The sequence below is a fragment of the Asterias amurensis genome, chromosome 5 (genome assembly GCF_032118995.1).
Source record: "Asterias amurensis chromosome 5, ASM3211899v1".
Taxonomy (NCBI): Eukaryota; Metazoa; Echinodermata; class Asteroidea; order Forcipulatida; family Asteriidae; genus Asterias; species Asterias amurensis.
Genome location: NC_092652.1, coordinates 11,357,323 through 11,380,766, shown reverse-complemented (window position 1 = coordinate 11,380,766; position 23,444 = coordinate 11,357,323). Strand labels below are relative to the sequence as shown.

The window sequence follows — 23,444 nt, the reverse complement described above, 5'->3', positions numbered from 1 at the left end:
ACAATGTTATTATGTTTGTAACAAAAAAAAGTACCGTATGCTTGTCCGCAATTTTTAAAAACCACTCGCCAACACCTCAGAAGTATGTTCGCGTTAAGTTGCCAACGTTCGCCAACAGTGGCGGCACACAACTCGTTCCACTTGAAATTGTTGGCGAACGTGCGCAACTGTTGGCAACGTTTGCGCGAGTGGAACGCACTCCAGGGTCACCGAGGTGAAAGGCAGGAAATAAACCACTCCGCAAACCTAATCCCCCAATTGCAATTGTTTATGAAAATTTAACCAACTATTAAAGTGAGAAACCAACCTTTTTCTTGGACGATTTATCTCGTTTCTTATCCCCTTTGTCGAGATGGCTTCCACTGCGTACGCTACCGGGCCTGTCTTTAGACTCTGCTCTTCTTGATGGAGGTGGCTGAAAGAAAAGTGATTAGAAAGCTAAACTCGGTCATTCTGTGAGTAGAGATACAACGAGTCTCGAGTTTAAATGGCACTGGACACCTTCAGTAATTGCCAAAGATAAGCATTCTCACTTGGTGAATCCCAACATGTGGATAAAATAAAAAAATCTGTGAAAATTCAGATTGAATAGGTCAATCGAAGTTGCAAGAGAATAATGAAAGAAAAAACGCCCTTGATGCCCAAATTTGTGTGCTTTCAGATTCCCAATTAATGGCTTCAGGCCTGAAGTCTTTTAATGTTTGAGTAAGAAATTACCTCCTGCTCAAAAACTATGTTACTAATTCAGAGGGAATTGTTTTTCACAATATCCATAGCTCTCTCAGTACCAAGTTAGTTTTTATGCTAACAATTATTTTGAGTGTTTGCTGCCTTTAAAAGTCACTCTTACTGGAGAAGACAAAACAACAATGGTGTGTGACGCCACTCAGCCACGTTACCCAAATGCAGGATTTGTCCACATGTTTTTCCTATTACTCACCGACTTTCCACTACCCCGGTCTGGTGAACCTTTATCCCTGAGTAGTTTACGTCTCTCTACAACTTCCTCATGAGTTAGAGGAAACCTCGACAGTAACTCGCCAAACTTCATAGCACCTTTGTCCGTTATCCGATTGCTCGCTAGAGAAAGACACAGGAGAATTCTGTTCATGCGGAGACCCTGTGGGGAACAAAAAACATTAAATCTCAATTTGGGTGTCATGGCTGAGCGGTTAAAGGGAAGGTACACGTTTGGTAATTACTCATAACAAATATTATCTTAAAAACTGACTTGGTAAAGAGCATTGGGGAGCTGCTGGTAGTATAAAACATTGTGAGAAACGGCTCCCTCTGAAGTAACATAGTTTTTGAGAAAGAGGTAATTTCTCACTAAAATAATAAAAGACTTCTTTTATTCCTGTCTGAAAGCACACAAATTCGTCCAACAAGGGCGTTTTTTCTTTCATCATTTTCTCGCAACTCCAATTGAGCTCAAATTTTCACAGGCCTGTCATTTTATGCATATGTTGAGATGCACCAAGTGAGATCGACTATGCCCGCCCTGGAAAATAATGGATTCGTCTCAACACACTGTATGTATTCCTATATGTAGGTCGCGGAAGTGTGTGTATGCATTGTATACGTTCGTCGTGTCACGGCAGGAACTACGTGAACTATAGCTGTGACCTTTTTTCGCAGACGACCTTTCAACATAGTTTGTGTGGGAAATTTAATTGTTTGTGTTTCATGTCAAACTCACAATGTAAAATGGCTGAAGCAGGATCTCATCTTGTTGACATACAGGGAGTACGAGCATGTCTATTTCTACCTCCATGGCACGAGAGATAATAGATGCAGCCGACAGTGAAAGCATAAAGCAGCTTATAAAATACGCCGTAAAAAACTTTGCAGACTATCGGAGGCTCATTAACAAGGATTTGCAAGAGGTTGGTGAACTGCCCAATTCTGAGCTCGACGGAATCATCGGTAAATTCTATTGTGGAGCACGACAACAAAATGGTGAACTGTACTGCAAAAAAAGTATGCTGTCGATCCGTTTCAGGCTCCAACATCATTTCATCAATAAAGGTATTACACTTTTATACATTTCTAAATCAAGGCCCAGTTCATGAAATCTTTTAACCAATGAGATTAGAAGAATCTATTTTATTTGGTATATAAAAGTAATATTGACTGCTTAATATTCGGGGCACAGTTGAAATTATAGGCCCTCGGTGATGTCAAAACCATGAACATGCCCTCAGCTTCGCTTCGGGCATAGTCATGGTTTTGACATCACCTTGGGCCTATAATTTCAACTGTGCCCCTCATAGCAGTCAATGTTTCTAATTATTGTTACCTTAGCAATGGCTTCAGCTCCTACGTCTGTGATCTTATTATGGCTGAGGTTGAGGGAGATTAGATTCTTATTGCAGGTGGTTACGGTAGACAGAGCTGAGCTGATACCAGATGCTCCCCTGTCTGTTATGTCATTGTGACGCAGTGACAAATTTATAATTCTGTGGAGTGCACATACAATTTATAATGACATTTATTAATATTGGATGTCAGGCATTGCAATATGAGGTATCAATATGTGGTACCACCATGTGTGTGTGTACTTGCCAGGTAGATTTTGTATTTAGAAAACTGTCTTGCTTTATATTCTACTACCACTGAGTAGAATCCTATATGATAATTTATGAACACATAAAACATTGAAGTAAAAGCCTGGGCAAGCACAACATAAACATCTTTTAAAGGGAAAGTATACATGTACCTTTGGCTTAATTGTTTTTATCCTATTTGAATGTAGGTATAATATGTGATATGACGCAGAACAAGTCTCCCGAACAATCCGAAAAATCTACTTCGCAGTAGTAGAATATATATGGCAAGACAGTTCTCAAAAGAACAAACTCTACCTGGAAAAGTAGATACACACATGGGGTTATCGCAAAACAAATATATCATGTAGATATAATATACACAATAAAACTAGGGAGTATCGTTTTGAGATATTGCCCAAAATTTGAAGCCAATATGTCCACGTAGGAAGAATAATCCGTAAGTAATAATAATAACTAGTTCTTAAAGAGCTTCTAAAATCGGCATCCTCAGTTCTAGAGAGGTAGATCAAGCAGCATTCACGGAAGTGTCGTGGCCGAGCAATTAAGAGCACCGAATTCAAACGGTGGTGTTTCTGATCAGCAGAGTGTGGGTTCGAATCCCCAGCCGTGACACTTGTGTCCTTAAGCAAGACACTTTACCAGTGCTTCGTCCTTCGGATGGGACGTAAAGCCGTTGGTCCCATGTGTTGTGTAACACATGTAAAAGATAACAGTGCACTTATCGAAAAGAGAAGGGGTTCGCCCCGGTGTTCCTGGTTGTGGCTGCTTAATGCGCGATAGCACCTTGTAAACCCTTATAAGTGCTACATAATTGGGTCTCAGAATTCATCACTGCAATAACCTATCTTTCTGAAATCTTGTATATACTCAGCGCCTTGAGTACCTTGTTTGGTAGATACGTGCGCTATATAAGACTTATTATTATGATTTCATATCTGAGGAAAGCAGCAGCTAATTTTCAACAGGCAATGACAAAATTCTAAATTACATCTGAAACTTCTCATCCCTACCATAAAAACCAATGGGTGCGTTCGATTATCTTCCCTGGGTCGTCTCGGGTCTGCCCCCGGTACTACGTCATTCAACGCGCTCATCCGGGTCAGTCCCAAGTGCCCTGCTTGTGGAGTGGGGTCACTTGCAAGACCGTTTGATTAGTTCTTGTCAGAAGCTCACCCGAGTGAGCACCGTGGGTTCGACACAGGGAAGCTACTCGAACGCAACCATAATATAATACCAAGATAACTTACAGACTGTCTTCTCCCATAATACAGGCCCATGGTTCCTCCGGAATGGGGTTACCTTCTATCACAATATTTCTGTGGGCAAAAAATACATAAACAAATAAATACAAACAGATTAATAAAATGTTACGATTTTGTTTAGGCAACAAGAACTGTATTCAAAACTCAACTTATCTATTTAATCTTCTCCCAAGTACATTAAAGGCAGTGGACACTATTGGCAATTACTCAAAATAATTATTAGCATAAAACCTTACTTGGTAACGAGTAATGGGGAGAGGTTGGTAGTATAAAACATTGTGAGGAACGGCTCCCTCTGAAGTAGATTAGTTTTCGAGAAAGAAGTAATTTTCCACAAATTTGATTTTGGGACCTCATGCTTAGAACTTGAGGTCTTGAAATCAAGCATCTGAAAGCACACAACTTCGTGTGACAAGGGTGTTTTTTCTTTCATAGTTATTTCGCAACTCTGACGACCAATCAAGCTCAAATTTTCACAGGTTTGTTATTTTATGCATATGTTGAGACACGGCAAGTGAGAAGACTGGTCTTTGACAATTACCAATAGTGTCCACTGGCTCTAAATACAAAGGGTTTTTAAAAAAATTCTTCCCGCTTAATCTCATTCACGAAATAATAAAGGAACACTGTTAAAGGTCAAAAGGGTCCCATCTCAAAGATTTTCTTGGTCCTATTAATTAAAGTAACTAGTGATTTGGAGGCTTTTATTTATTCACAGCTGAGAATTTTCTCTCATATATTACTTCAACTTGTTCATGTCCTCTACAAATGTTGGAAACTTCTTAGACAAGTACAGGGCCCAATTTTTAAGGCTCTGCTTACCGCCGAATTCTGCGCCTACAATCATGATTCCCTGCTGCCGTGCAAGCGCACAATATCTGCGCTAGCCTTGTAATAAGCGTAGAATGCCTAGTCAAGTGGAGTATGCAGACGCAAAAGCCAAAGTTCGCCGCTAACCTGTGAAATACGCTTGCTGTAAGCACAGAATTCCCTGCTTACTGTAAGCGCCGACTCTGTGCTTACAGTAAGCAGAGCCATGAAATTAGGCCCAGATCTCACTGAAGGAAATAGAAGTACTTACTTTAGATTTGGACACTGAGGAAAAATTGCAGCTAAATCTCTTAAGGTCTTGTCTGTAAGTCCGGTATTCCAGAAACTTAACATTGTAAAAGAGAAGAAAAACAACAAAATTAACCGGTAATTAAATATAAATATTTCAAACGTACACAAAGCCCATCAATTATAAAATGCTTTTGGGAGTAATGTGAAAATGTCTGTCGAAACTCTGCCATTGCCAATTCGGTAAAGTGGTAAAATCGTACCTATTATGTGCACTCGTTTTCAAATCTGAGATGATATTGGAGTCCCATTCCATTATGAGTTTGTAATGTGCACAATGCTATACTTACTTTATTGTATGGAGCTTTTCTATCGTAGGGAAACAGGTTTTGAAGATTCCAACCATCATATCGTCTATTTTCCATCCTAAGGAAAAGATAAAGCAAAAAATGAACAAACCTTCCTTTATGTTGTCCTTTTTTCAAAGTTTGGATACACTAAATTAACTTTATTATACACAGGGTTTTAAACTTTGCATGGTGGAAATATATGTATGGTGGAAGTATTTTTGTTGAGGAATCTGTAAATATTGTTTTTTATGAGAGAGGTTTGCTGTAGCACCAAGTGAATTGAGTGGTGTTGGTTTTAATATAAACCGGTGGTTAATGACTCAACATTTCGATCTGAATGCTCTCCTGAAGATACTCAGAGCACACTGATCGAAACGTTGAGTCGATAATAACCACTGGTTGATTTCAGAACCAACACTACTCAAAGAGATTTACACAGGGTGCTTAACTGCAAAAACCTTCGCTGATTACACATTGAACTAGACAAAGGCCTTCACCGAAAGGGGGACTTCGGCTTCAACTACTGCTAGATCGCATGTACCTGCCTATTTTTTTTGACACTGGCAGACACGCTGATCTAGCTGAAGCTGTAGTCGTCATTTTGAACGGCCTAAACCTGGTTTATTTAATCTTGATAGACTTAACTGAGTCTTTTTTGGGTTCTTATCTTTACCTCTAATATAAACCTCTGTGACAGTCGCTGGTTTGTCTTCATTCTCCATCTCAACCTGTATACAAGGTTTGAAGTACGCAAAGCGCTCCTTAGTGACGTACGTCTTTGGTTTGGGTTCTTCCTCGGCAACGTCAACGGCCTCTTCAGGGGGATTGGGGTCCTTTGCCTTGGGGTCCGGCGGAGGAGGGGTACCGGGTCTCTTGGCTCGTATCACCACAGTTGGGATCTCGCTTGGTGCCAAGCCTGCTCGTCGACACAGCTCCGTGAAATCTGGATCAAAGTGTCCAGTGCATGTGTAGGGTTCTACGGAGGACAAGGTTGTCATTGTTAACTCTTTGTAATCTAGTCGGAAGCGGCCCCCCACAATCAGAGAAAATTCCACAAAACTTATTACCCAAAAGGTTGGATTTTTGTCTAAGACTGGTTTGGCTAGGGTCGGGAGAACATTAAATCTCATCAATTTTAAAGACACTGGACACTATTGGTAATTGTCAACGACCAGCCTTCTCACTTGGTATTTCTCAATATATGCATAAAATAACAAACCCATGACAAATTTAAAAGACACATTTTGGACGACATGTTTTTTTTCTTCTTTCATTATTCTCTTGCAACTTCGATGACCAATTTAGTCAACATTTTTCACAGATGTTTCATTTTATGATAAGTTCGGATATACCAAGTGAGAATACTGGTCGTGACAATTACCAAAGGTATCCAGTGCCCTTAAGCTAAACCTTGTAAAATTTGGGGTTGTCACATGTAGGATCATTTATGAACTATGTGCTTACCTTTAAGGCTGAGTCACACTGCAGCGATAATGAAAATGATAACGATACAAAGAGAACGCATTCTATTGGTTGAATTGCCCCACCCAGAATACGCACACACTCATTCAACCAATAGAATGCGGTCTCTTTGCCTCGTTAACGTTTTCATTATTGCTGCAGTGTGACACGGCCTTAAAGCACTGGACACTATTGGTAATTGTCAAAGACTAGCCTTCATAGTTTATGCATCTCAACATATGTATAAAATAACAAACCTGATTTTTGGGGTTGAACAAAGAATTGACTAGAGTGGGATTCGAAACAACAACCTCCAGATTAACATGCCAGCGCGTTAATCTAGAGGTCGTTGGTTCGAATCCCACTCTAGTCAATTCTTTGTTCAACCCCAAAAACATTTCATAATTTGCCCAGTCAGTTTCCCTTGTGGTTTATATTGAAATAACAAACCTGTGAAAATTTGAGCTCAATCAGTCGTCGAAGTTGCAAGATAATAATGAAAGAAAAAACACCCTTGTCACACGAAGTTGTGTGCTTTCAGATGCTTGATTTCGAGACCTCAAATTCTAAATCTGAGGTCTCGAAATCAAATTCGTGGAAAATTACTTCTTTTTCGAAAACTACATTACTTCAGAGGGAGCCGTTTCTCACAATGTTTTATACTATCAACCTCTCCCAATTACTAGTTACCAAGAAATGTTTTATGCTAATAATTATTTTGAGTGATTACCAATAGTGTCCACTGCCTTTAAACCCTTACCTGGTACTTTATTGACATCATCCTCAGAGGCTTCTTGAGATGTAGAGGCGGCTGCCTTCTCCTTCAGTGCCTTCTCGGTGCGCTTACCCATCTTTACTTTCTTTGCAATACTGTAATAATGTGGATTACAAAATACATGGTTAGTTATTTGAATGGAGTACTCTTACTATTGCCTACACAGGGGTGAGAGTTATTACTAAAAATGAAAAAAGTCTGAAACTTGGATACAAATTCAAAGATATGTTGAAATGATGCTATTTCTATCTTTTGGTAACCCCTGGGGTTAAAAATTTCACAGAGCTTTTGAAAACAGTATCCAAAGCAATAGAGAAGCAGGATTTCTTTATTTGTGGGAAAAAATAGTGTCTGATTTTCTTCACCAGGCCGACATAAAAAGTCTGAATTCAGCCAAAAGTCTAAACAATCTCATCCCCGCTACATCAAACTAAAGGAGTTTTTTTTTTAATGTTTTGACCCTAGCCCATCCATAATCTTTCTTGAACTCAAAAGTATTTATAGAACTTTGCCAAAGGTCCTTTTGGTTTTTAAGCAAATCCATTTTCATTTTGTTTCAAGTTTAATGGGAAAAAGAACAAAATCACATAAAATATTATCTGTATAGGGAAATGGGAAGTTTGTTTCCAACTCATGCCAAAATGCCCGTGTGTCACATGAAAAAGAAATTTAACCAAAACTACAATCACAAATTGATAAAATTGTTCCACAAAACACAACCGATGACTATTGGATTTGAAAATATGACATTTAAATAAAATTGCTCAACATGATTTGTTAAATGTGCTGAATATTTTGACTTGCTTCATAAATGCATGCAGTGCATAATGTTGATAACGGTACAAATTATGTAAAAGTGTGTTAAAGGGAAGGTACACTATCGGTAATTGTCAAAGCCCAGTGTTCTGACTTAATGTATCTCAACCTATGCATAAAATAACAAACCTGTGAAAATTTGCACTCAATTGGTCATCAAAGTTGGGAGAAAATGATGAAAGAAAAAACTACCTTGTTGGACGAATATGTGTACTTTCAGATAGGAATAAGAAGTCTTTTGTTATTTTAATGAGAAATTACATCTTTTTCAAAAGTTTTTAAGTTAATATTTGTTTTGAGTAATTACCAAACGTGTACCTTCGTTAAATGTGCCGTTGAATTGCTTCATAAATGCATGCAGTGCATAATGTTGATAAAGGTACAAATTATGTAAAAGTGTGTTAATTGAAAATGTAAGCAAATGTGTTGAATCATAAGTCCTCTACCAAAACAAGAGGAATGTACTCATAAAACTACATAATGAGCATATAGCAACAGCAAAGATGAAAATAATTAACAATGATTGCATGGTATAAAATGAGCTAAATGCAAATGTGCAACATGTATGAATTTTAAAAACCTTGAAAACGAAACTACATGTACATGTAGGCAGGGGTCGAAAGTCGGTGTATTTTCTTGGTAGTCAGCAGGGCTAGTAACCAAACAATTTTTAGTAGCCCTGATGAGATCTTGGTAGCTCGAAAAACACATTATGTCTCGTGTCACGGCTCAAACTTTGCATTACACCATCAGCTCAGTTTATTGCTGTGTGTGATATTGACTTTCGCATTATTTTCCCACTAGCCCGCCGGGCTATCAAACTGGAAAAATGAGTAGCCCGGCTGTAAATCTGGTAGTCCCGGGCGAGCGGGCTAGTGGCAATTTCGACCCCTGGTAGGTAATGCGTATGTGCAGCAAACTGAACTAACACACTCCTGCAATGAATTATACATTGTGAATTGCATCCATGTGAAATCTTCTGGTAAACAATGTAGCCTAAAGTACTGTTCTATCGTCAGCATTTTTGCAAACTTGTCATGTTATCTACATCATGTGCGTTTCATCAACTTAGTAAACAAAACAGTAAAATCCTAAACTTAATTTACTCATTAGTCTGTAATGGAATAAGGCATTATTCTCAAAGAACTTAACTACGAAATCCCCGCAAAAGATCATCATGCTAACCAACATCTCAGTACTTCAAGCCTCATACATGTAAATACAGAACAGACTTTCCCTATTAATGCTAAATCCATCCAGTTTGATTAATCACTAGATTTCATATCAAGAAATACGAGGAAAGTTATAACATGTAGCCCCCCTGTAGCGAAAGCAAAAGTGAAGTGAAATTCAAAGCACTCCATTTCAAATGAGTCATGTTCATATGGTCACCCTTATTTGTATCTAGATGGATTGCAGTACATGCTTCCTCGACCGCTGGCGCCATCTTTGATGTATTAAAAAGGGCCAAGTGCACGCATGTACGCGCTGTGTTTGCTCTTTTCCCTTGTTAATACATCAAAGATGGCGGTCGATGTGTGTATTGCAATCCATCTTTACAGATATTATATATTTCCGGTTATTTATCAACACATTCAACTATTAGGTGGCCCAAAGGCCAAATTCGCTTCAAGTACCAATATTAACAGTACACAAGATCAAAGAAGAATGAGCTCTGAAACTTCTAGGTTACTCTCTGCTCTAGGACTTGGATGGTTTTTTATAGCATGTGTTCTTCGTACATCTCCAACACAGAATGAATCAACCACAGGACTAACTTAAATGTCCAATAGGCCTATATTTGGATGTCAAAGTCACACTTCTAGGAGGTAATTATCGAACAAGGGATACAGGGGGAAACAAATACCCTGGCAAGATTCAACACCACTGGGAATGTGGTTGGATGAAATCTATTTTGGCAGTCAGGTGCCATGTCCTGCCTCGCCTTCCACCTCTGGGATTCCGCTTCAAAACATTGGGTTTAAGTCCCTACCTGACTATGTGGGTTTTCCCAAGGATTATTTCCCTGGGATTTTCTTCCCACGTCTAAAAAAACTGAAACTTCCTTCCTCGTCTGATTGGCTACTATGTAATACAGTGATTAAGTTCGCTTTTATGAGAGCCTTTGGCTTCACAACCAGGGTCAATGAAAGAAATGAAATCCATTCAGGATGCAGTCAATACGGCAAATAATGCACATCAGGTTTTAAAAAAACTGTTGTTGCAGAAAGCATGCAAGGGTGATTGGTGGAATTTCGATGAGCGAAGATTTCAGAGTCCTGCAAATGGTGAAATGATATGGAAAGTTTGACACCTTGACTATACTCACTTGCTCATTGTTTAGTCTTGGCAAACATGCAAGCAAACACGTGGGACGCGATACATACACAGAAACTGGGATTCTAGAAAGTAACATTGAACCCACCATTCAAAGCATCAATCAAAATCAAACAATAAACAATATTGAAATCTGTGGGCTGCGGGTCTTTCAAACTACTTTTGCAATGAAATCAAACTATAACACAATGCGACTGCCTTCTACTGTACATCTACATACATATAGCTAGCAAACACTTGTAATTTGTAGGTATCACTATTGACAAATAATGTAGTCAGAATTGTGGGGCTGTTGGGCTGTTACTTTGTGTTTTAAACCTTTCTTTTAACATAAATCCAATTCCAGTCGCCATACCATGGTGGCTGTGATAAGACCGATGTTAAAAGAAAGCCATAAAAAAATAACCATATATAACAGCCCAACCATGTAGGTTAACGTAGACCATCCACCATTGTCCATGACCTTGCTTGGTGATTTTTACGGCCGCTAATTTTTATATTACAATAATAATTTAAGTGCCCTGTGAAAAATGGAAATAGCCTTGCCCTCTCTGACAATGAAATTTCAGGCTTGTCACCAGTAGGCATTTGAATTTGATGATGTTGAAACTATCGACCACTTCACTCTTCAGCTAAGTTACTTCAATGGTAAAACAATGGAATAATTTTGGAAATATATGTGCATCTTGGCTGTCACCACCCCATTTTCTTAAAAAAAGAACCTATTTTTGTTGAGTAAGTAGACATTGAATTGATATTGTGACTGCTGTGTCCATCCATCCGGACGTCCATTCTGCGGTCGCACTAAATACCGACAACTCACGACAACAATTTTTAATTGCCTTTGAACAGAACATTTGAACATAATTCAACTGTTAAATATATGCACAAGAGTCATATGCACCCAAATCACTTTCAAACTGTTGAAAAAATTGTATTTGTAACTGTAAAAAAAGTGTGTTTTTACCCCGAATTTAGTAACAAACGGAAATATTCGCCATGTTGTCTTTCGACGTACTTGGACGATTCTATTAAACCGCAGGGGGCAAGGTTATTTCTGAGTTTTATTTTTTCATTTTGGTTTTAGCTGCTGATTTTTTTTTTCTCGTTAGTAACTAAGCCGCCACTCTTGAATTCGAAGTTAAAAGGGGAAACTTAAATATAATATTGTTTTAAACTCCATGAGATACATAACAAAATGGTAAATAATCATCTTGCATATTGTATCACCCCTGCGGTATAATAGAATCGTCCAAGTGTGTCGAAAGACAACATGGCAGATATGAATTTCGGCAGATATAACCGTTCGTTACTAAATTCGGGTAAAAAAACCTTTTTATTACATTTAAAAACACAATTTTTTCAACAGTTTGAAAATGATTTAGGTGCATATGACTCTCGTGCATATACGTAAGGGTTGACTTATGTTCAAATGTTGTTTTAAGTACACTTAAAAATTGTTGTCGTGAGTTGTCGTGAGCGGTCGCACTAAATACCAACAACTCACGACCCCTCACGACAACTCACGACAACAATTTTTAAATGCACATTAACAGATATTTGAACGAAATTCAACCGTTAAATATATGCACACCTTTTTTACAATTAAAAATACAATTTTGTCAACAGTTTGAAAATGATTTGGGTGCATATGACTCTTGTGCATACATTTTACAGTTGACTTATGTTCAAATGTTCTGTTAAAGTGCATTTAAAAATTGTTGTTGTGAGTTGTCGTGAGGGGTCGTGAGTTGTCGGTATTTAGTGCGACCCGTCACTGTTGTTGAAATTCGTCACACTGTCACAATCTTAATTCTTATTATTAATATTAGGCACAACTATAGAATGCAGGTACACTTCGAAGCTTCCACTGCGCCTCCGCGGAGACGGAGTCGCGGTGACGTTCATACGTACACAGTACACTGGAGTTGAGGTCGCGCTCTGTTGCTTAACTATAAATATTTGGCAAACTAGGGGGCACTCTGAAAGATGCACAACAGCGCCCTCATTAGGCTCCAAAATACACAACTGCGCTCAGCTAATGCGCAGCTGTGTTGTCAATTTATTTTATACGATAACTCACAAGACCATTAGATGATTATTTCAATATTTATGGGAACTCCGTAAAATAATTAATAACTATTAATATTGCCGTACTACATATTACCCCAAAAGAGGATTATTTCCAAAAGGGAAATAATTAAAGGCCGAATCCTAATACATTAGAGGATTATTTAAAAAAAGGGAAAGAAAGCCCGAATTCCGTACAATTATTAACTTGCCCTTATACACTTGACCCCATTAGAGGATTATTTAAAAAAGGGAAAGAAAGCCCGAATTCCGTACAATTATTAATATTGCCCTCATACACTTGACCCCATTAGAGGATTATTTAAAAAAGGGAAAGAAAGCCCGAATTCCGTACAATTATTATTATAGCCATAATACACTTCACCCCATTAGAGGATTATTTCAAAAGGGGAAATAAGCCTTCACGATTGCATCATATGCTATTGCCAACACCGCGACTCCGCGCCTCCACCTTCCCCTTCTTCACGATTGCATCATATGCTCGTCTTCCTAAAGACGCCCTCTATCGGCCATTGTCCACACCGCGTCTCCGCGCCTCCACCTTCCCCGTCTTCACGATTGCATCAAATGCCCGTCTTCCTAAAACGCCCTCTATCGGCCATTGTCAACACCACGACTCCGCGCCTCCACGCCTCAGTCTTCCCCGTCTTCACGATTGCATCAAATGCACGTCTTCCTAAAACGCCCTCTATCGGCTGCTTCACCTACCTCACCACTCACGTCACACTTTGACTTCCTACGACCCTAACATTTTATCTGTTGTATTCATCAAATGCACTCAATACAATCAAGTAGTAAAGAGCTATTTTCTTCCTCCATGTTACGACCAAGTTACTTAAAACGTACGTGACCGCGACTCCGCCTCCGCGGAGGCGCAGATAGATCTCCGAGTGTACCTGTATTCTATAGTTACTCCTAAATATTATTATCATTAGGCCTACAACCAAACAAACCAAATCATGCATTAGTCGAACCCAATCATATAGTCTAGTAGTATACATAGCAGTGTCACAGTCTTGTGAATTAATATTGTAATGAATGTGAGTTGTATCATGGAGGTACCTCCATGGTTGTATTTAATATATTTTTGTAAACGCCAACGGCAACAGTACGGACGGTCCGACAATGACGTTACTTTTCCATTTGGATTTGATTTGTGAGTTTATTGTTACATACACTAAACAAACACTTAAAATACGAACAATTTACAATTTTATGAATCATAAATCATGTTTAAGTAGCAATGCACACATGGATTTACCTAGTTTTTCATTCAGACTGCCTCTTCGAAGTAAATTTTGGCTTACAAAACACAAACAAACCGCCAGAAAATTTGGTTCCATTCCTTTGCACGTACTTTGTGTTTGCCGAACTACACACATTCAACCAGTCAAACTAGAGTACACATACACAACATATTGAAATGTAGTGCCATATTTAATCATGTGTTTTATGACACGTTGTTGATCAGAAAGGTATCAGTATTACTAATTAGTGTCAATTATTACAAAAATAAAGCGTTTATTTAGAAAACAAAGGACCTTCGTACTTTTTTATCACCATTTTCTTTCATTGTTTACCAAAATCAATCCGCATTGAGTCCGTGATTCGGTTGGCTAGCAACAGCAGAAATTGCAGCGCCCTCATTTGTTCAAGTATGGTCAATGAACAGAAACTTTTAAAGGAAACGTTGCCTTGGGTCGGTCGAGTTGGTCTTTGAAAAGCGCCTGAAACCGTTTTTTATAAAATGCATATGGGTAGAAAGATGTTGGAAAAGTAGAATACAATGATCCACACAAACATGCCTCGAAATTGCACGGTTTTCCTTTTACCTCGTCGACTAACACGGTCGGCCATTTATGGGAGTCAAATTTTTGAATCCCATAAATGGCCGACCGTGTTAGTTCGCACAGTAAAAGGAAAACCACGCAATTTCGAAACACTTGTGTGGATCATTGAGTTCTACTTTTAAAACATCTTTTCAACCATATGCATTTTATAACAAACGGTTACAAACGCTTTTTATAGACCAACTCGTCCGATCCAAGGCAACGTGTTCCTTTAACGAGGTGTTTGTCAGGCGGTTCATACATTTTCCCTTATTCAAAGATCAATTGCATTGTATGAAAAGGACCCAAGCAACAGCATCATTGCGCAAGCTAACCAGTTTTAATCATGATATCCTTCACACATCAGATCGACTTCATAATCAACTTACTAAAGAGTATAATTTGCTATGGAGATCAGTCCAATCTTTACGCTCGGGCAGAAGCCCCCCCCCCGTCCAAACTAATGTTATGGTCATTTCCCTTTCCAAACTCTTCAAAGTACCGTTTGAAGACAACACTTCCTGGAATCCGTCGGACTCTTTCACCGTAGGCCCCGGCCAAAGAGGGTCGATGTCACATGCACCGTAACTCACAGCACTGAGTTTGTGTTCAATTATTTATAGTCGTAATGTAGGTGGAACATATGAACTACACTCCTCAAACGGTATGTCTACGGTCACAGACCCGACATGAGCCTCAACAGCCATAAGCTGGATACACTCGCGCCTATATCCTTTTCCCTGGTGGCATTAAACGAGGCACTACCGCAGAGAACGGTTCGTCTGAATAGGGAGGAACTGTGTCTCCATACCATCCAATCCCTATGGTTTGAACATTCAAGAAGTGGACATAATTGACTAATGTCTTTGCCTTCTCCCTTTCCCTTACCAGAGGCCCTCAATCTCACCAGTCTGCCTCATAATATAATAATAATACCCTAGGCCTATGTTGAATACGGAGCACGCACAAAACCATTAAACGATTGACGCTTCTTCACTTCCATTAGTCGCCAATTTCACACAAAAACCTGAATAATACCCCGAGAATCCATAACACAAATCAACAATATCTGTACAATGATCTTTTTGCATAATATTTACAGCCACAATCACTCGAAACCTATATCAACCACCACCATCCGCCTATAGTTGTAGTTCGATTAAAACAATTACTCAAGTGTGGGGAACTGGGTAAGTCCATTGCACAACATTATTGCCGAAGTTGTTCACCACTAACACAGTACATCTCGTGCACATGGTCTTACGCAGTCATGTAAAGTTTCATGAAATCAGCTGCAGATCCATCTAATTAATTCATGAAACAAATATGTGAAATTTTGACTCAATTGGTCATCGAAAAGTGCACAAGAATAATGACAGAAAAAACACCTTTTTGTGTGCTTTCAGCAGATGGGTAAAAAAGGCCTCAGGCCCGAAGTTGTTCAATATTTCAAGTGAGAAATTACCTCTTTCTTCAGAGAGAGTCGTTTCTCACAATTTTGTATTAAAGAAACACGTTGCCTTGAATCGGTCGAGTTGGTCTGTAAAAAACGTCTGTAACAGTTTTTTTATAAAATGCATTTGGTTGGAAAGATGTTTTAAAAGTAGAGTACAATGATCCACACAAATTTGCCTCGAAATTGCGTGGTTTTCCTTGTACTTTGCGAACTAACACGGTCGGCATGGGAGTCAACCATAAATGGCCGACTGTGTTAGTCGACAAAATAAAAGGAAAACCGTGCAATTTCGAGGCATGTTTGTGTGGATCATTGTATTTTACTTTTACAACATCTTTTGTACCCATATGCATTTTATAACAAACGGTTACAAACGCTTTTCAAAGACCAACTCGACCGATCCAAGGCAACGTGTTCCTTTAACAGCCCCCAATTTCTCGTTACCAAGTACGTTTTTTAAGCTTACAATTAATTTAAGTAATAATTACCAATAGTGGCCATTGCCTACGATTGAACCATTGGACCTACTTCCCTTCGCGATCTATGTCCAGAGCTTAGCCTTCGCAACAGGCACTGATCCAGATAAACCTTAAAAGAATTTTGAGCCTTTTTTGTAGTAAAGGTTGAGCTTAAAAGATTTACGCTATTATCAGCAAAGTAGGTCTATACATTAATAACAACAATACTAATGATGACTATTTTGGCATGTGCTTGCCAGCAGTGGTATGGCGTAACTGGATTTCCATTGGGGATAGGCATTATGTGGATAGCAGGTCAGTACTTAGTCTAAGGGGCGTTTGTTTGTTTGTTTGTTTGTTTGTTTTTTTTGTTTTGTTTTGTTTTGTTTTGTTTTGGGGGGCTTGCTATTTCATGTACGAAAACGTTTCTCCTGAAGACGGGCAGAGTAAACTGTTCGAAACGTCGAGACCAAACCGGCTCTTTTTAGAGCCACCACTCTTGCAAAAGAGATTTCACTTATGTTGTACCCGCAAGTTTACTATTCATATTTATATTTATAGTTATTATTGAAAACAGTACGATTGATCATTTTGCTTTGCACATCGTGTGGTGGACGGAGTGAAAGAAAAAACACCCTTGTCACAAGAATGTGTGTGCTTTCAGATGCTTGATTTCTAGACCTCAATCTAATTCTGAGGTCTCGAAATCAAGATCGTGGAAAATTACTTCTTTCTCGAAAACTATATATACGTTACTTCAGAGGGAGCCGTTTCTCACAATGTTATATCAACAGCTCCCCATTGCTTGTTACCAAGTAAGGTTTTATGCTAATAATTAATTTGAGTAAGTACATGTAGTGTCCACTGCCGTTAAAGGAAAAAGTACAGATTTTGTTTTTTCTAACAAAACAGTTGCTGACAGTATAAGCACTCTATGTAATCTACCATAATGTACATAAACTTACAGACCTGTAGAAGATCGGCCATCTGGGTTCACGAGAAAACTTAGACAAACCGATTACACATTTTGAATGAAATCGACTTACAAAAAATGAATAATATACGCTCACTTAGCGATAAACTCCAAACGGGAAATTAGTTTGATTTTTTTCTCCCCTAAAATGACATTCCAGACAGAAATATTTCGAAGGGATGTTTCTGACAGAAATATTTCAGGGGATGTTTTTTACTGATCCTATCATCATCTCTTAGACCGTGTAAGTTTGATGTAAATCTGTGATCGAGTTTATTTTCTCTTACCAATTCTGTAATAATGTTCCTTTAACATAACAAAAGTGGAAATAGTCCAGCACAGATATTATTTGGAATTGCATTTTCGTAAACATTTTTATATAAAATATTTTTTGGGTAAAATATTTGTACTTAAGTCAAAAATACATACCTAGCAAATCTTGCGTTCGCGGGCGAGTCGTCCACTCCTTCGGGCATACCGAGACCACTTCTACTAAAAGCAGGTTTCGATTGGATCTGTCACTCACGCAGAATGGCGACCGTGGAAGAGGTAGCCAAACTCTCCCAAAACCTCCTACAACTATAGTCCATGAAATTAACTCATAAACCATCCAGAAAAATGTACACACAGCAGTAGACTTGTATGAGAAATCCAAGAGTTGCTATTAAAAGGAACAGCAATGTCATCCACTTCTAACGCTCACAGAAATCACTATAATGATTTGTAGCCTTCAAAATAACATGCCTTTCTGCCCTTCAGACAAACCAAACTACACGATACTTTGACGTAAACCAATTGATAATCCGATTTGCAGAGGAGGCCACAATGGTCTGGTTGCTTGGGTTTCGGGAGGGGATTGTTCGCTGGCCGTGTCAGAATAAATTGCTCGTGATTGTCTGACTAGTTGTAAACGATTGATCGAACTGTCATTAATTATTGCTTGGTCCAGCGTGTAACTTACTCTATCGACTTTTACAGACCGTTCGATTTAGGTGCATAGAAAGGCTGGCGAGTGGTGTAAATTTGCGATGGTTTTATACATTGTGGTTAGAGCAGGTTTTACACCTTTTAATAATGTACAAGGCCGAAGGCTGTCAAAAAGGCAAACGAAAAACGATGGAGACGTGTTTTTGTTCTTGTTTGTTTCTCCTGAAGACGAGCAGAGTTTACTATTCGAAACGTCGACACAAAACCGGCTTCTTTCAGGGCCAACACTCCCTCAAAAGAGAATTATAGTTGATTATTACTATTGATAGTTTAATCTTATCCGCCACACCTTCAAACATCAGTTGAGAAGTGCCCTCTTATGAAATGAATAAATAAACCCATCAGCATATAAAATGCAATAATAATTGAAAACTAAGTTAATTGTTATGAGTTGACAAATATGTATAGGAAATTATTGGTGGAAGAAAGGCTGACAATGACTTATGCATGTCAGGGTATTGCACGGCAGTTCAACTGTGCAGTTCTGATTAAATTTATAGGCTACTGTTTAAAGACACTGGACACTATTAGTAATTGTCTAAGACCAGTCTTCTCACTTGGTGTATCTCTACATAATGCATAAAATAACAAACCTGCGAAAATTTGAGCTCGATTGGTCGTCGGAGTTGCGAGATAACTATGAAAGAAAAAACACCCTTGTCACACGAAGTTGTGTGCTTTCAGATGCTTGATTTCGAGACCTCAAATTTTAAACTTGAGGTCTCGAAATCAAGTTCGTGGAAAATTACTTCTTTCTCGAAAACTACGTCACTTCAGAGGGAGCCGTTTCTCACAATGTTTTATACTATCAACCTCTCCCCATTACTCGTTACCAAGTAAGGTTTTATGCTGATAATTATTTTGAGAATTACCAACAGTGTCCACTGCCTTTAACCGTTCACCTTGTCGTTAAAGGCACTGGACACGTTTGGTAGGATTATCAAAGACCAGTTTTTTCGGTGTAACACAATGCTTAAAGAAACAAATCTTTGATTGACTCATTTGGTCAACGAAGTTGCGAGAGAATTATTAAAGAAAAGACACCCTTGTGCTTTCAGATGTGTAATAGAATACCTCAGCTGAAGTATTCTATTATCTGAGTACGTTACTTCTGAGGGAGCCGCTTCTCATGCTCACACTGTTTTTGTTCGTTACCATTGCAAAGTTTTTATGCCAGCAATTATTTTGAGTAATTACCAATTGTGTCCAGTACCTTAAACTTGCAAAACAGAGTGTTCAAGTTTTTGCCCATCTCCACAAGTGCCCATCTTTTTGGGACCAAAGAAAAAAAAATCAGCTGGACTTAGCTGAAAAACTGTTCTTCTTTTGCTGGAACAAACTTGCTTCCAATGTATATTACACCATCTACAGCAATTAATAGGCGCTGATTGATTTGCAAGTATGCAGGAGTAACGCCATGTTTCTTAACAAACTAATATAAATGACATGACAAATTGCTCCTTTACAAATCAGACAGCTAGGTTAACCCTGTAAAGAAAATCGTTATTCTTTTTGGACTAATCTTGTTCCAGCCAGAGGGCTATGTGCATGTTTGGACGGAGCCTCGGGCATAACTATCGATTGCTTCCAGCGCAGTCTTCAGAGAGAAGCCGTGTCCGAACTGGCTACCGCAACGGCTACATCTATCGGATTTCCGCGTCATCATGCGTTGAGGTATAGGAGGTCCTTAGCAACAGCCGTAGCAACAGCCGTAGCCATATATGTAGACGCTAATTCGGATACGGCCTGATATTGCTAAAAATGTTTCTACGAATTTAAACACGGCGCACATGAGCAAACATGTTTCTCGACTGACTGGGCGTGGTTAAACATTACTTTGTGGGGATATCACACCTATGTATAGACACTTTGAACAATAGGCGTACCCACTAGTTATGAAAACAAAACGTTGCCAATTATGGTGCATTGAGTAAACTGCGTTACAAAACTTATATAGGACTACTGTTGGACTGTGCGGTGGAATGGGGGGGGGGGGAACAATGCTTGTACCCCGCCTTCAAAGTAAATAAAAATCAAAATAATTAAATAACACGTTCAAGCTACAAACTTTACTGCTTTAAAGCTATTCCTCCCTCCATGTTTAAAGGCAGTGGCCACTATTGGTAATTTCTCAAAACAATTATTAGCATAAAAACGTACTTGGTAACAAGTAATGAGGTGCTATTAACAGTTAAACATTGTGAGAAACTGTTCCCTTCGACGTAACGTAGTTTTCGAGAAAGAAGTAATTTCCCACGAATTTGATTTCGAGACCTCATATTTAGAATTTGGGGTTTCGAAATCAAGCATAAAGCACACAACTTTATGTGACAAGGGTGTTTTTTCTTTCAATATCATCTCGCAACTTTGACGACCGATTGAGCTCAAATTATCACAGGTTTGTTGTTTTTCTGCTTATGTTGAGATACACCAAGTGAGAAGACTGGTCTTAGACAATTACCAATCGTGTCAAGTGTCTTTAAATAATCCCTAAACACACTAGACTATTGACCTTCGTGTACGTTACCAAAAATAAAATCTACGTGCAAACACTGATCATACGAACATTAATCACGGTGTGCTCTAAATGGGACTAATATAAATGCTCAATGAATATATATATATGAACCCGTAAAAGAAGTAGAGAGAAGGAAAACATGGTCTTGGCCAATGTGTATATTTCTTTTTCTGACATCACCAAGAGAGGGTCTATGAACTTCTGTTTGAGAAAAAACACAACGTCCACAGAATTAATTTTTTAGAAATGAGTAAAACAATGTCATGAAAATAATTTTCGTCTCAGTGATCACGAGACGAAAATTGTTTTAGCATTTAAAAAAAAAACGTTTTTCATGACATTGTTTAACTCATTTCTTAAAAACTACGGCACCTCAGCAAGTGATATTTTGAGGGAAGCTTTCTTATATCATTATCATCAAACGGTGCAAGTTTAATGTGAATCTGTTGACATTGTGCTTTGTGTTACAAAAAGTACCCAAATCCTTTAAATCCAGTTTATAATAGAAATAATCAGAACTTATAATTTTGGGGAATGTTCTACATTATAAAGTGTTAATACTGACCAATGTTTGATACTTTACCTGAAAATCATCGAGAGATCTCAATGATTAAATGCACTGGGCACTAATGGTAATTACTCAGACAAATTTATTGTTAGCAAAAAACCTACCTGGTGACGACTAATAAAGAGCTGTTGATTATAGTATAAAACCATGTGAGAAATGGCTCCCACTAAAGTAGGCGTAGTTTTTGAGAAAGAAGTAAGTTCTCACTTAAATATTAAAATTACCTCAGGCTTGAAGCCATTTATATAGGCATCTATCTGAAAGCACAGACATGCGCAACAGTGGTCTCTTTCTTACACTATTTTCTTGCACCTTCGATGACCAATTATGTGCTACTACAATTGTCACAGATTGATATCTACGCATATGTTGGGATGCACCAAGTGAGATCTGGTCTTTGACAATCAACAAACGTGTTTAGTTCCTTTTAGGTTGACCGCAGCGTTTTATTTTACCACGTACTACGATCGAGACATCTAAATGATTAAAGACAATGAACAATATTGGCAATTGTCAAAGACTTGTTCTCACTTGGTGTATCTCAACATGTATAAAATGACAAATCTGTGAAAATTTGAGCTCAATTGTGACCCGCTCTGCAAAAAAGGGTATTAAGGGACGATATGCTAATTACATTTCACGAGGTGTTCGATGTTGAGATCCTGAAAATATTTTCACAACATGATTTTGTCTTTCTTGGTTTATTGGCTTCTATTGCATAAATCCTTTCATATTTTATTCACAGAAATATCATTTTAAAATTATTTTTAGTTAACATTTTTAGGCAACTTCCCTTAAACTATGCTAGGTTTAAGAAGCTGTATCTCTGAAGGGCACTTTCATTATTGGTCGTCGAAGTTGCGAGACAATAAAGAAAAAAGAAAGAAAAAAAACCTTGTCACACGAAGTTGTGTGCTTTCAGATGCTTGATTTCGAGACCTAAAAATCTCGAAAACTACGTCACTTCAGAGGGAGCCGTTTCTCACAAAGTTTTATACTTAATCAACAGTTCCCTTTCTCGATACCAAGTAAGGTATTATGGCAATAACTATTTTGAGTAATTACCAATAGTGTCCACTGCCTTTAAATAACATGAAGGTATACAACCATCAAATTGTGACGTGATTTACCTTAAGCTTCTACACAGCGTAGGTCTTCTCGATGCATCCATTTCTGTTTCAGACGTTGTCAATAATATCCACAAAAATGCTAGTCCTTTATTCAGTCGAGGTCTCTTAAAAGAATAACCGATGGAACAATTTAGAGGCAGAAGAATCCTTCAGCGGATACAGTCTACCGCATACACCAAAACACAACGCAGAGACAACTGCTACACCTCCAATGATACATTATTCTGTTTGCTGTGACAATATTTATTTTCCAACCGCCCTTTTATCTCTGTTTGATGTTACCTGTCGGTTTATTGGACGGATACACCGGCCCTACGAAACAAGGGCTCGACCTAAAGTTTTGGCTTAAAGACACTGGACACTATTGGTAATTGTCGAAGACCAATCTTCTCACTTCCTGTATCTCAACATACACATATAAAATAACAAACCTTTGAAAATTTGAGCTCATGTGGTCGTCGAAGTTGCGAGATAATAATGAACGGCGAAAAACACCCTTGTCACACCATGGAGCAATCTAGTTTATTGCTCCAGGGTCACACGAAGTTGTACTTTCAGATGCTTGATTTCGAGACCTCAAGTGCAAAATCTGAGGTCTCGAAATCAACTTAGTGGAAAATTACTTCTTTCTCGAAAACTACTCCACTTCAAAATGTTTTACACTACCAACAGCTCCCAATACTCGTTACCAAGTAAGGTTTAATGCTAATAAATATTTTGAGTAAATATACCAATAGTGTCCACTGCCTTTAAGCTGTCAAGTAACACGCGTGTGTTTATGATCCACAGTAATATTATGGCTGA

General features: G+C 38.4%; 1 protein-coding gene across 16 annotated transcripts in view; it reads right to left on the bottom strand.

The window, feature by feature from the left end:
* LOC139937145 (leucine-rich repeat-containing protein 71-like) overlaps nt 1-18,164 on the bottom strand; it is a 37,023-nt gene extending 18,859 nt beyond the window's left edge. For 6 of the 16 annotated variants that reach the window (XM_071932157.1, XM_071932159.1, XM_071932156.1 and 3 more), the window contains exons 1-9: nt 17,867-18,163; nt 7,463-7,572; nt 5,915-6,217; nt 5,242-5,317; nt 4,914-4,988; nt 3,818-3,886; nt 2,300-2,459; nt 941-1,120; nt 308-415 (exon numbers count right to left, since the gene is read on the bottom strand). In XM_071932157.1, coding sequence (XP_071788258.1) covers nt 308-415; nt 941-1,120; nt 2,300-2,459; nt 3,818-3,886; nt 4,914-4,988; nt 5,242-5,317; nt 5,915-6,217; nt 7,463-7,572; nt 17,867-17,913 — 1,128 coding nt within the window. In that variant the 5' untranslated portion in view covers nt 17,914-18,163. Of the gene's footprint in view, nt 1-307; nt 416-940; nt 1,121-2,299; nt 2,460-3,817; nt 3,887-4,913; nt 4,989-5,241; nt 5,318-5,914; nt 6,218-7,462; nt 7,573-10,622; nt 10,696-13,982; nt 14,104-17,866 lie in introns of those variants that run through there. The other 10 variants (XM_071932164.1, XM_071932167.1, XM_071932169.1 and 7 more) reach the window with 5 other exon arrangements.
* Nucleotides 18,165-23,444: the final 5,280 nt, after the last annotated feature.